The sequence below is a fragment of the Scyliorhinus torazame genome, chromosome 3, assembly GCF_047496885.1.
Source record: "Scyliorhinus torazame isolate Kashiwa2021f chromosome 3, sScyTor2.1, whole genome shotgun sequence".
NCBI classification, from domain to species: Eukaryota; Metazoa; Chordata; class Chondrichthyes; order Carcharhiniformes; family Scyliorhinidae; genus Scyliorhinus; species Scyliorhinus torazame.
The window spans coordinates 100,980,670-100,993,857 of NC_092709.1; the positions used below are offsets into that span (position 1 = coordinate 100,980,670).

At 45.4% G+C, this 13,188-nt stretch overlaps 2 protein-coding genes across 8 annotated transcripts in view; one reads left to right on the forward strand and one right to left on the reverse strand.

Moving 5' to 3' along the window:
* fhip1aa (FHF complex subunit HOOK interacting protein 1Aa) overlaps positions 1-5,046 on the reverse strand; it is a 263,629-nt gene extending 258,583 nt beyond the window's left edge. For 4 of the 7 annotated variants that reach the window (XM_072496069.1, XM_072496066.1, XM_072496067.1 and 1 more), the window contains exons 1-2: positions 4,698-5,046; positions 4,376-4,596 (exon numbers count right to left, since the gene is read on the reverse strand). The gene's annotated coding sequence lies outside the window, so the exon portion shown is untranslated. The remainder of the gene's footprint in view (positions 1-4,375; positions 4,597-4,697) is intronic. The other 3 variants (XM_072496072.1, XM_072496070.1, XM_072496068.1) reach the window with 1 other exon arrangement.
* sh3d19 (SH3 domain containing 19) overlaps positions 3,954-13,188 on the forward strand; it is a 342,707-nt gene continuing 333,472 nt past the window's right edge. Inside the window, exon 1 of the mRNA XM_072496064.1 lies at positions 3,954-4,203. Within this exon, the coding sequence (XP_072352165.1) occupies positions 4,173-4,203 (31 nt within the window). The 5' untranslated portion in view covers positions 3,954-4,172. The remainder of the gene's footprint in view (positions 4,204-13,188) is intronic.

Genomic DNA, 13,188 nt, shown 5'->3' on the forward strand with positions numbered 1-13,188 from the left:
AAATAAGTAGTTCAATGTAAGAATAAGTTCAGCCAGAGGAAGGAGGCTGCTGGTAGATGGGGAATGGTGTGGTCTCCATTCAATGGAGAAGCCTAGGTCCTCCACATTGTCCTGGAGTGGCATGGCTGTGTTAAGAGGATTGAATGCCTGTGGTAAAAAGTAGATGGTTAGAGGCCGAAAGCTGTTAAAGTGGCAGAGGGCATCAGAAGAATCATGGCTGTAGACTCGGCAAGGAAAGATAAAAACAACAACCTGCAGTGTCAAACAAAATTTGAAATCAAGCCACAGACAGAGATGACAATATTCTCAGTCAAAGTGGTAGGTTGTAAGGAGTGCCCTAAAAGAGGGAAAAGAAAAGAGATAGAGAGACAGAAAGATGTCGAAGGAAAACCTGCCGCATCTCCTGGCCAAACTAGATCTCCAACTTAAACTTGCATGAAAAAACTGGCTGTCGCAGGATTATAAGCGAAATCAAGTACCACTGACTCCATTGGCTTGTTGGCCACTTATTCAGAATGCCATTGGAGTGTATAGCTAAAGCGGCCATTAGACGGACAACACCAGGGAAGAGAAAACCAGGCAAGACAAACCTGGCTTAGCACTGTGAGGGCCAAGCTGAGGGAAACAGGGCTCTTATGGGGCAAAGCACAAAATATGGCTAAAGGCAGAGAAATGTGGAGTAAGCTCACAGCAGCCTTATGTTTCTCAAGCAACAAAGAGGACAAGTCAATCAACCAGTGCTTAGAGTCTTGGTAACTGAAGACACAGCCACCACTGGGTGAATAATTAAAACCTGGATGTGAACGAGGCCAAAATCGGAGGAGCAAAAACATTTCGGAAGGTTGTGGGGCTACTAAAGGACTTAAAAACAATAATGCAGGGCAGCAAGTACAGGGGTGGTGGTTGAACAGGACTTGGTGACAGATAGAGCACAGGCAGCAAAATTTACAGACAACAGAAAATGATTGGCCGCTGCGATGCATAGTCTCGTCTGGAGCTCAAAATTTCTGAGGAGAAGGTCAGGGGCAGAGGATGAGGAAGGAAAGCAGTGAAGATTTTACATTTTTTCTGGTATTTGGTGGGCAGTAAACAAAAGTTTTAAATGAACAAGAGAGGAGATTTAAGATGAGATGCTGAATGGAAGATATCACACGATAGGAAATGGATTAAGATTTCATTTGACATCTGCTGCCCTGGTTCATCTAGGTGGTAGCGATCATATGGAATTGGAAGGTCCTTTTGAAGAAGCCTTGTTTTGAAGAAGGCAAGTTATGGCAGTGCATAATTTATATGGTACACCGCTACTGCCATAGTGTACCGGTGGTGCAGCGTGTGAATGGTTAAAGTGGTGCTTGGAGTATTGATCAAGCAGACCACTTTGTGCTGGATGGCATTGTGTTTCTTGAGCTGTACTCAGCCAGTCAAATAGTCCATAACATAACTGACTTGAGCCTAGTAGATGGTGGAAAGGCTTTGGGTAATCAGGAGGCAAGTTATTCACCGCAGAATTTCTAGCCTCCAACCTGCTCTTGCAGCTACAGTATTTATGTGGCTCATCTAGTTACGTCTCTGGTTAAATGTGGTCCTCGGGATGTTAATCATGAGGAATTTAGCAATGGCAATGCTGGGTGGGAAAAGGTCATTAAGTGGATATATGAGGCGGGGGGGGGGGGGTAAATTCCATCCTAAATGTTGTTCTGGTCATACTAGGTGGAACCACGGATTGTTTCATTGCTTGACCATTTTGGAATGGAACTGAACACCATGCAATTATCAGCGAACATCCTGACCTAATGTTGCAGGGGTTGATGAAGCTGCTGAAGATGGGTGGATTAGGTTGCTGCACTGCCCTGAGTAACTCCTGAAGTGATGTCCTGGGGCTCAGATAATTGTTGGAGTCCAACCACAACCATCTTCTTTTGTGCTAGGCATGACTCCAACCACTGGAGAGTTTCCCCCTCATTCCCATTGCTGATTTGTTCCAATACCATCCCTTTTGTCAGGTTGATCTCGCCTGCCTCCTACCCTATATAGACTGTTTCTACCCCTCCCCATCCTTTCTCTGCCTTACTGTTTGTTTAAAAGCTAGTTTTGTGCGTTTTATTTTCCAATTTTGATAAAAGGTCACATAACTGAAACATTAACAGTTTATCTCCATAGATGCTGCCTGACCTGATGAGTATTTCCAACATTTCCTGTTTCGATTTTCTAAGCATCTGTGCAGTATTTTACTCTCTGCATAAGAGTAATGCTCAACAGGGAAGACAGAAGCCTCAGGTCATTAATAGTGGCTTGAACGATATTGACTAATTAACAAAAGCAGCAATGAAGGGAAAGCAAAATCTCTCCATTACAGTCTTTGGTCCTCCAGTCTGTGTTGTTCCACCAAAAAAGGTGAACAAGCAACCTATTCCCAAAGCACTTTTATACATTAATAACCAGAGGCCTGAGCTGTCACACACCCCTGGTCCAGGGATGAGCATATTAAAAGCTAAACATCTGTAATACTCAATGTAAAACTTCAACTTGATTGAAAAATAATGTTTCCCCTTCCTGAGTGAGCTTTCTTTAAAGATTTCTAATACTAGCTTCTCACATGGATACTGTATTTTAGGACCAATCAACTAAATAGAAGAACAAAAATCAACTGAGGGGTGGGGGAAGATGTTCAAAAACACCTCACCGGTGTTAAGCTCATTGGAAACCAAAGTACCATTTACCGAGCAGTTAAGTCACGCTTTACAACCCCAGATTTAAAACACACATTTGGAACATAAGTGAGATCCCCTACTTGCTAGAGATTGTTTATAATTGTTTTCCAATACATCCTTCATTTCTTCCAGGAGCACAGATCAATACATTCATTGTATCAGGATTTCCTACAACAATCATGTATTTACTGAAGAGTACTTTTGCATCTTCTTTGATGTCCTGTTGCTAAGCACTGGCTGGGGTTTCAAGAATAGCCAATGCATAGCTTGAGCACCACAAAGAGAATGCCCTCATGAAACCAAGTAACCTATAAAGATTTGGCAGTGGAAACAAAGGCCACCGAACATTGGAGTGAATACAGCAGTGCATCCCGAGCCCGAGAACACCTCCCCCACATGAACTTTCCAGCATCTTGTTTATTGCACGTGGAATTCAGAATTTTTAACCAGCAAACGAGGGATCAAACTATATGATCCCATCATGTTCTGGTCACCACATGCACTCACTTAGAATAATAATCGTTATTATTGTCACAAGTAGGCTTACATTAACACTGCAATGAAGTTACTGTGAAAATCCCCTAGTCACCACACTCCGGCACCTGTTTGGGTACACCGAGGGAGAATTCAGAATGTCCAAATGACCTAATAGCACATCTTTCGGGACTTGTAGAGGAAACCGGAGCACCCGGAGGAAACCCACGCAGACACGGGGAGAATGTGCAGACTCTGCACAGACAGTGACCCAAGCCGGGATTCAAACCTGGAACCCTGGCACTGTGAAGCAACAGTGCTAACCACTGTGCTACTTACACTGCCCTTACACTGGGAATAATGGGAAACGACAAGAGAAGATAAAACATTGCAAATCAATTGCACCAAAACAGCTCTACCACCAACAGGTGTAATTCTTTCAACACCAAAAAGTTTTCAAAACACAGGTTTTTACTCATTTCCATTTTTTAAAATTCCAGAATTTTAGATGGTTAAACTAAAATGCATTCTGACCATGCATTTGAAAAAAGCCTAAACTGCTTTACTCTGGATTCTGTCACAGCTCTGAAAGGGTTAACAATGATGATGTAACGTCCCAAAGCACATCTCCTTAACAACCGTTCCAGCTCAGTTCCAAGGGACACATCACATGATAATTCGCAAATCAACCTGTCTACCCCAGGAAACAGTGCACTCTTAGATTTCCGAACATGTCCCTGACTGCATGTTGCTCCCAGTCCTGGGTGTGACTTAACACGGGAGTAGTGAAGACCTAAGCTTATTGTACATAAACCAAGGTCCCATTACATTCCAACCAAACAGGACCCCCACCCACCCCACCCAAGGCTTTAGTTAAAAGGAATGAACGGTCTCAGAGCGATCGACATCAAGTTATGTCCATTTCCAAGTGGTTTCCCTCCCCAAGCAACATTCAGGGTGACCGAGTTGGTTATCTGAAGGCTCTTAATGGTAATGATCGACTGTCCGAACAATCCAGGTAAGTGCTGTGAAAATATCACCCCGCTGCAACATTCTGCTAATGTCCCTCTCTTCCTTTTGCAAACACCTTTTACCATGGGCCGGATAAGCAGACCAAATATACTTCACAACCAATAAAACATACACATAAAATTTAAAAAAACAGGTGTCGCCGCGAGTAGGCACAATACCTTAAACTGGGGCTTCTCCCGTTCACAAGTATAAACTTGTTCAGCTGCACATTGTCGAATGACCTGGTTTGCCAGGCAGAGGCGGTGAAAACTCTTGTGTACAACACCCCTTTCTAATGGGTGGGGGAGCAGCTCGATGCAGAGTTTATAGAAAAGGGATCGAATTACCCCGGTGGGCAAATCCGCGTACACAATAACCGATTCCGCTTCTGGATTAGCAGCTGAGGGAGGGACAAACATACAAATAGTAAAAGGAGTTTAAACCTCTCAAATCCCCAGCTCCGGCCTGGCCAGTGTACCTCAGTGGGACATTTAAACTTACCCGGTTAAGGCAGCACACGCTCTGCAAAATGACTGTCTCCACCTTCCCTTACTCTAGTTCCCGGAGTCTTGTTTCTTCTGTTTGCCGTTCCCTGGGATCAGAAAGGCAGGTGGGTGGGGGAGGGAGGGAGAGCTTTCTGCAGTTTCTAATCCCCTGGATCAGGCAGTCACTTCCTCCCGCCTCAGAACACACACACACAAGTTCACCAGCTTCTCTCAAAGGCATCTTAGTGACATCGATTCTCGGGGACTGGCGGTGTAAAAGGTAAAGTGGGAATGATGCCGGGGAGTGTCCAGGTTGCGGTGAGTGATGTGCAAAGTCCGGGGGTAGGTGGAGCTGTGAAAGTTAACCTGTGTTCAGCGAGGAGCGGAGCCCAGCCTTCCCCCAGATCGCCACCGCCAGAGGGAGCCGCTCCTCCGGACACTGGGCTCAGCATGGACTGGGTGCTAATGCTGAGACACTGGGTTTAGTCAGGACTGAGTGCCAGTGTCCTGTCACTGGGCTCAGCATAGGGCACCAGTACTGATGAAAATCACAATACCACAGGCTGCTTTCCCCCTTTGAGAGGGAGGGCTGACTGGTGGTGATTTAACCTGAGGGTCACCGCACCTCAGGCGAGGGGCAAGGTTGAGATGGCTTTTTTAAATAAAAAATATTTTTATTCTCCTTTTTCACATTTTCTCCCATATTTACACCCAACAATAAACAATAATCAGTAACAAATGTAATGTCAATCCCCATATCAATAACAACGATCCCATCCTCCCACCAAACCCCAAACATTAGCCCGCATGTTAACATAAACAAATGACAAAAAGGATTCAGGAATCACTCATAGTCACCATTAACACATACAGTCCCCCTCCCCCCAACCCTCCCAGCCCCACCCCCCTAATGTTCGATGTGATCCAATTCTCGAAAGTGCACAATGAATAACGCCCATGAATTGTAGGACCCCTCCATCCTTCCCCTCAGTTCAAATTTGACCTTTTCAAGCGTCAAGAATTCCAGCAGGTTCCCCCGCCACGCCAGGGCGCAGCGTGGAGAGGTTGATTTACATCCTAACAGGATCCACCTTCGGGCGATCAACGAGGCGAAGGCTACAACATGTCTCCACGCCTGTTTCCAACCCCGATACCCCGAATATGGCCTCCCGAGGGCCTGGGTCCAGTTTCACGTGCACCACTTTAGAGATTATCCCACAAACCTTCTTCCAGTAATCCTCCAGCTTTGGACAGGACAAAACGTAGTTTGCGGGGCCTCCCCCCGCACGTTCACACACATCTTCTACCCACTCAAAGAGCCGGCTCATCCTCGCCCTTGTAAGGTGTGCTCTATACACCACCTTCAGCTGTATCAACCCCAACCTCGCCCATGAGGTGGAGGTGTTTACCCTTCGGAGCACCTCACACCAGAGCCACTCCTCCATACCCTCTCCCAACTCTTCCTCCCACTTTGCCTTGATCCCTTCTAGCGGCACCTTCTCCTCCAAAATAGCCCCGTAAACCGCCGATCCTACCCCCTTCTCCAGTCCCCATGCCGTCAGCACCTCCTCCAGCAATGTGGAAGCCGGCTCTAACGGGAAGCTCTGTATCTCCTTTCTGGCAAAGTCTCAAACCTGCTTGTATCTAAATATTTCCCCCTGCTCCAGCCCATACTTGGCTTCCAGCTCCTTCAATCCCACAAAACGACTCCCTCTCATCTCCGAAAATTTCCATCCCACTTCCCTGGCTCAGATCTGTGGTTCCCTTGAAACGGCATTTCCCCTGACACTGCCCCCAACCCAAAGTGCTGTTGAAAGTGCCTCCAAATTCTCAATGAAGCTATTATTACCGGACTCACTGAGTATCTCCCTGGGGTCGTCGGGAGTAGCACTGTCGCTTGCACCTTCAATCCCGACCCCCTACACAAACTCTCCTCCATTCTGACCCATTGGGAGTCAACCCCTCTGACCCAGTTCCGTACCTTCTCCACATTCGCCGCCCAGTAATAATACATCAGGTTCAGAAGATCAGACCCCCTGCCTGCCTTCCTCTCTGTAGTAGCAACTTTTTATTTCTGGCCACCTTCCCTCCCCATTCAACCTCTCTTTAAAAAAAAGCCTTTGGCAGGAAAATCGGCATGCACTTGAAAATAAACAGGAATCGCGGCAGCACTTTCACTTTAACCGCCTGTACCCGACCCGCCAGTGACAGAGGGAGACAATCCCACCTTGCCAGATCAGCTTTCACCCTCCCCACCAAACTAGAAATGTTGTACCTATGGAGCCCCCTCCCAATCTCCAGCAACCTGCACCCCCAGGTACCTAAAGTGAGTCTCTGCCCTACAGAATGGCAGTCCCTCCCACCCTTGCCACCACCCCCGGCCGAATCACCACCAAATATTCACTCTTGTCTAGATTTAATTTGTACCCCGAGAAAGACTCAAGCACCCAAAGCAGCTCCAGTATTCTTCCTATTGACACACTCTGTTCCGACACGTATAATAAGTCATCTGCATATAAGGACACCCTATGCTCTATCCCCCCTGCACTATCCCTTTCCATACCCCTAAACCTCTTAACGCGATGGCCAATAGCTCAATTGCGAGTGCAAACAGCAGGGGGGACACAGGACATCCCTGCCTAGTCCCACGGTGGAGAGAAAAGTATCTCGAGCTGATGTTGTTTGTGCGGACACTCGCCCTCAGCTCCTTATATAGTAGCTTTACCCAGTCCACAAATCTGGGTCCAATTGCAAACTGCTCTAGAACTGCCATCAAGTACCCCCATTCTACCCGGTATGTTGAGAAGGCTTTGTGGATAACTTAAGCCGGTACCGGAATTGAACCTGCGCTGTTGGCGTCATTCTGCGTCACAAACCACCGATCCAGATAACTGAGCTAACCAACCCCCAACCTGTACTAATAATAGGTAAACAAATGTCCAGTTGGGGTGTTGGGTGCTGTATGTGGATTCTCAAAGCATAGAGGAAGGCCATTTATCCCCGTCCAGTCTCCACATTAGCATGCAGTATTAGGAAACCAACACTCAGTCCATGCTGAACCCATGTCAGGAAGCATCACTAATATGCTTCAGATGGATAAATAGTGCGTAGCACAGTGGTTAGCACTGTTGCTTCACAACTCCAGGTCCCAGGTTCGATTCCCGGCTTGGGTCACTGTCTGTGTGGAGTCTGCACGTTCTCCCCGTGTCTGCTCCGGTTTCCTCCGGGTGCTCCGGTTTCCTCCCACAAGTCCCGAAAGACGTGATTGTTAGGTGAATTGGACATTCGGAATTCTCCCTCTATGTACCCAAACAGGCGCCGGAATGTGGCGACGAGGGGATTTTCACAGTAACTTCGTTGCAGTGTTAATGTAAGCCTACTTGTGACAATAAAGATTATCATCATCAGTAAGTGGAGTTGTGGGTACATAGATTCATACAGCACAGAAGGAGATGATTCCCATATGCCCCATTCTTGCCTGTGCTGGATTGTTGAGAGCTATCCATTTAGCCTCATTCGCCTGTTCTTTCCCTATATCCTGCATATTTCCCCCTTTCCAATTCCCTTTTGAATGATATTATTTAATCTGTTTCCACCACCCCTTCAGGCAATGCATTACTTTCAACAACTGATTGCATGAAAAAAACCTGAACCATCTCTATCCTAGTTCATTAGTTCATTTTATCTTAAATCTGTGCCCTCTGGATACGAACCCATCTGCTAATGAAATCATTATCTTCCTATTTACACTCTGAAAATTCTTCATCATTTTGGACAACTTTATGAAATCACATTTTAACCTTCTTTGCTCTAAGAACAACCACTCCACTTTCTCTGATCTATTCACATAACCAAAGTCCCGCATCTCTGATACCATATGGGTGAATCTCCTCTGCATCTGCTACAGGGCTGTGACATCCTGTATGGGCCTATGAGTGGCACAGTGGTTAGCACTGTTGCCTCACAGCTCCATAGCTCCTGGGTTTGATTCCAGCCTTGGGTGACTGTGGAATTTGCACTTTCTCCCCATGTCAACGTGGGTTTCCTCTGGGTGCTCCGGTTTCCTTCCATGGTCTAAAGATGTGCAGGTTAAGTGGATTGGCCATGCTAAATTGCCTCTTAGTGTCAAAAAATCTGCAGTTTATGTGGCGTGACGGGGGAGTGGACCAAGGTAGGGTGCTCTTTCTGAGGGTCGGTGCAGACTCGATGGACTGAATCGTCTCCTTCTGCACTGTGGGAATTCTATGATTCTATCCTTCCTGACATGCATGTCCAGAATTTGAAACAATATTCAAGTTAGCACGAGAGCTCATCTCCTGATATATTATCACCTTAACTCGTCATTGCTGCCCATTCCTCTCCCATTCCATGTTCTCCCACCATAGAAACTAGCAGTAGGAGTAGGCCATTCGGCCCTTCGAGCTTGGCTGATCCTCAATGTCAGTGGTTCTTCCCCATACCCCTTGATGCCACTAAAATCTAAACAATTATCTATCTCTTTCTCGAATACATTCCGTGACTTGTCCCCCACAGCCTTCTGTGGTAGAGAATTCCACAGGTTCACTACCATTTGAGTGAAGACATTTTTCCTCATCTCGGTCCTAAATGGTTTATCCCGTATCCTGAGGCTGTGTGCCCTGGTTCTAGTTTTCCCAACCAGGGAAACTATCCTCCCTGCATCTAGTCTGTCCAACCCTGTTAGAATTGTATATGTTTCAATCTGATCTCCTCTCATCCTTCTAAACTCCAGTGAATACAGGCCGAGTTGAACCAATCTCTCCTCAGGGGACAGTCCCGCCAGTTCTGGTATCAGCCTAGTGAAGCTCTGCTGCACTCTATGGAAAGTATATCCTTTCTTTGGTCGGGACACCAAAACTGCATGCAATAATCCAAATGTGGTCTCACCAAGGCCCTGTATAACTGCAATAAGACATCTACACATCAGAACTCACATTCTCTTGCAAAGAATGCCAACATATCATTTGCCTTCCTAATTGCTTGCTGCACCTGCCTCATCACCTTCATTGACTGGTGTAAAAGGACACCCAGGTCACTTTGTACATCCGTACTTCCCATTGAGATAATTCACAGAAGTGTATAACTTCACATTTAGGCAGGTTGTACTGCATCTGCCATGTGTTTCCCCACTCACTCAATTGTCTAAATCACCTTGCATCCTCCTCACAACTCCACCACTTTTGTGTCAAAAGCAAACTTGGAAATGTTATATTTGGTTCCCTCATTCGGGTCATTTATTGATATATACATAGAATATATATCATGAATAGCTGGGGCCCAAGCACTGCTCTCTGCGGTACCCCACTAGTTACCACCTGCCACTCAGAAAAAGACCCATTTGTTCCCAGTCTCTGTTTCCTGTCTGTCAACCAATACATTAGCATGTGCTTTAATTTCATCCATTAACCTCTTACGGGGGACCTTATGAAAAGCGCTCTGAAAGTCCAAATATACCATGTCACTCATTGTCCTTTATCTATTTTACCAGTTACATCCTCAAAAAACTCCAGTAGATTTGTCAAGCATGATTTACATTTCATTAAAATCATGCGGGCACTGTCCAATCCAAGAATGCACCAAAAGCTATCTGACAGTAATACAACCATGATTAACCCCCCCCCCCCCACACACACACGTGTCTCTTCCCCCCCCCCCCCCCCCCCGGCACACCCTTTCAGAATTTTATCATTTTGGTGCTACTGTGGAGGGTGAGGGGGACCAATCAAAGAGGGCAAGGATGAGATTACACAGTGATGTTTGTATAAGGGAGATAAAAGTGCTGTACTAATTTTATAGTGTAACTAAAACTGCTTGATATAAATAGTCATTTGGTAGTACAGAACGTGAGTATTGCTGACAAAAGAGTCATGCTGTCAAAGCTTTTCATCTAGCATTCATCAGAACAGATTTGCAAGAATACCAAATCTCAAAGGAAACAATGAATACTGCATGAGATCGCTTCTCGGCCTTTTGGCTAAGATGAGCGTGAGGTCAGGTGCAATGCCTGGCTCTGGCATGTCTCTCTTGTGGGGACCATGAATTAGATTCAATTTGAATTGTTTTTTGGGGCAGGCAAGGAGCTGGATTAGGGGTTTGTCCCTGTCCACACTCTGAACTTTAGCTTTGTAACTCTGATAAAGTAATTTAAAAAAAAATACTGCATGAGAAAAAAGTGATGATTGGTTGGCAAATTAACTCTGATTGGTAGAAGTATTGCCATGGAGAATTCACCAGGCAACAGTGCCAAGCTAATGTTTAAATTCAAACCAGTCAAGTCAATTGATAGGTCATGAGGAATGAACCAGGAAATAGCTGTTGCCAAGCTTTTGCTTAGTTGAAAAAAAAGTGCAATGCATGGACATGCTCTTTATGTTTTCAAATGGCAGGATGTGTGAATATATGTAGCTTCTAGCACGTGCACACTGTAAGCCTGCCTGATAATCTTAAATTGGTTGTTAGTATAATGCTTTGCACAATGAGGATTGTTTAATAAGTGTTGTTCTATTGCGGAATCACATTTAATGTCGGATACTGTGTTTTGAGTTTTGCAAGCACGGGCTGATTGAGTATGGTCAGTACTTTGCCTGTTGTGGACAGCTGAAGGAACATGCTGTTTGACGCTGTCCAGAAGTTGTTGGGATGTACGGCCTACATACCTGGCATCACACAGACACTTGGGCAGCATGGTAGCACAGTGGTTAGCACTGTGGCTTCATAGCACGAGGGTCCCAGGTTTGATTCCCTGCTGGGTCACTGTCTGTGTGGAGTCTGCACGTTCTCCCCTTGTCTGCATGGGTTTCCTCTGGGTGTTCCGGTTTCCTCTCACAGTCCAAAGACGTGCAGGTTAAGTGGATTGGCCATGCTAAAATTGCCCTCCGTGTCCAAAAAGGTTAGGAGGGGTTATTGGGATAGGGTGGGAGGGCTTAAATGGGTCGGTGCAGGCTTGATGGGCCGAATGGCCTCCTTCTGCATTGCATGTTCTATGTTCTATGTTCAAAAATTCCTAAACACAGTGCGGTTGTATGGTTGGCAGAACATCTTTTTGGCTTGTGGGCAGCATCCTGTTAATGAAAAATACCACTCATGTTGCTATCACATTTTAGAAATGTGAAACGGCTAACTTCACCTATTGCTCAAAGTTTTCAGACACCTTACATTCATTAATCTCTTGTAGACTGGGCAATTTTCAGGGCTACAATTGGTGACCTGAAGCCCACTCATGAGTTTGTGCAATATCTAGCGAACAATAATCTGATTGTGGCAGCTGTTATCCCAACAGGATGATTATATATGCCCTATTCCAGCATTAAGCTTGCACAATGACAAATGGCTCAGGCCCTATTTACAAGATTTGCCATTAAGGCCTTATAGTGCGTGGAACTGTAGGAAACCCAACGTGTATGTTGACCAATGAAGGTAGGTTTGAGGTAGACAGATTTAAAAACCCATTGGCAGATTTCTCAATTGGCACGTTGGGGAGAGGCTGCTCATTTGACACCTCAATTTCAAAGGCGAATTTGAATGCAGGATGGAGCCCATTAAAGTACACAAGTACATAAGGAAATTCTTACATGCAGCTTCAGATTCAAAAATAACAAACCGGTCATCTACTTATCAGAAATATGTAGTGCGTAGGAGGTTAGGGGGTCATTCTATTGAAGGTGCATAACCCGTGGAAACCAACAAAGCTGTTTGCAAGAGCTGGGCCTCGTGGGGATCCCATGGCAACACCATCTATTTGGGCATCCATGGCATCATTAAAACTGAACTTATCTGCATGAGTTGCTGATTTCATAAGTTCACTGAATACAGTTTTGGACAATGGCAGCATGTCTAGATCACCCAAATATAGTGACACGTTGCAAAAGTCTGTGGCTTCCTTGAGCAGTACATGGGTGAGTAGGCAATGTTGGCTGATCACATAGACACGGCATTGCTATCAATATGCAAGACCTGTATGGTTTTCGCAGAGGTATGTGGAAAACTTGCTGAGAACTGATTGTAGCAACCATTTAGCCAATTGATGCTGTGCAGAAGCAGCCATGGATCAGACTGTGTGTAAAGAGACATCACTTTTGCAGTCCGTGCACATGTGGACATAGTGAACCATGAAGATAATCAGGATTCCCAGCCTCTGACCTACTCCTGTAGCCACAGTATTTATACAGCTGGTCCATTTCAGGATCTGCCCAATGGTAACTCTCAGGATTTTGGTGTTCCAAAACTTTCTCCATCTGCTGATTTAGAAAGTCATTGTTTGACTTTAGAGGACAGCCACTTTCAGTTTGCTTAACAAAATAGAATAATCAACGTTGACATATCCAATTGAAAGAAGGGAATCACTGCCAGGAGTACAAAGTCATTTAATTTGAGTCACTTCTATTAAAGTGGAGCAAAAGCTCAAATACAATAATTCCCATAACTGGAGGATTTATCTGTTGAGCTTTGACAAAGGGTCATCTGGAATCAAAACGTTAGCTCTTTTCTCT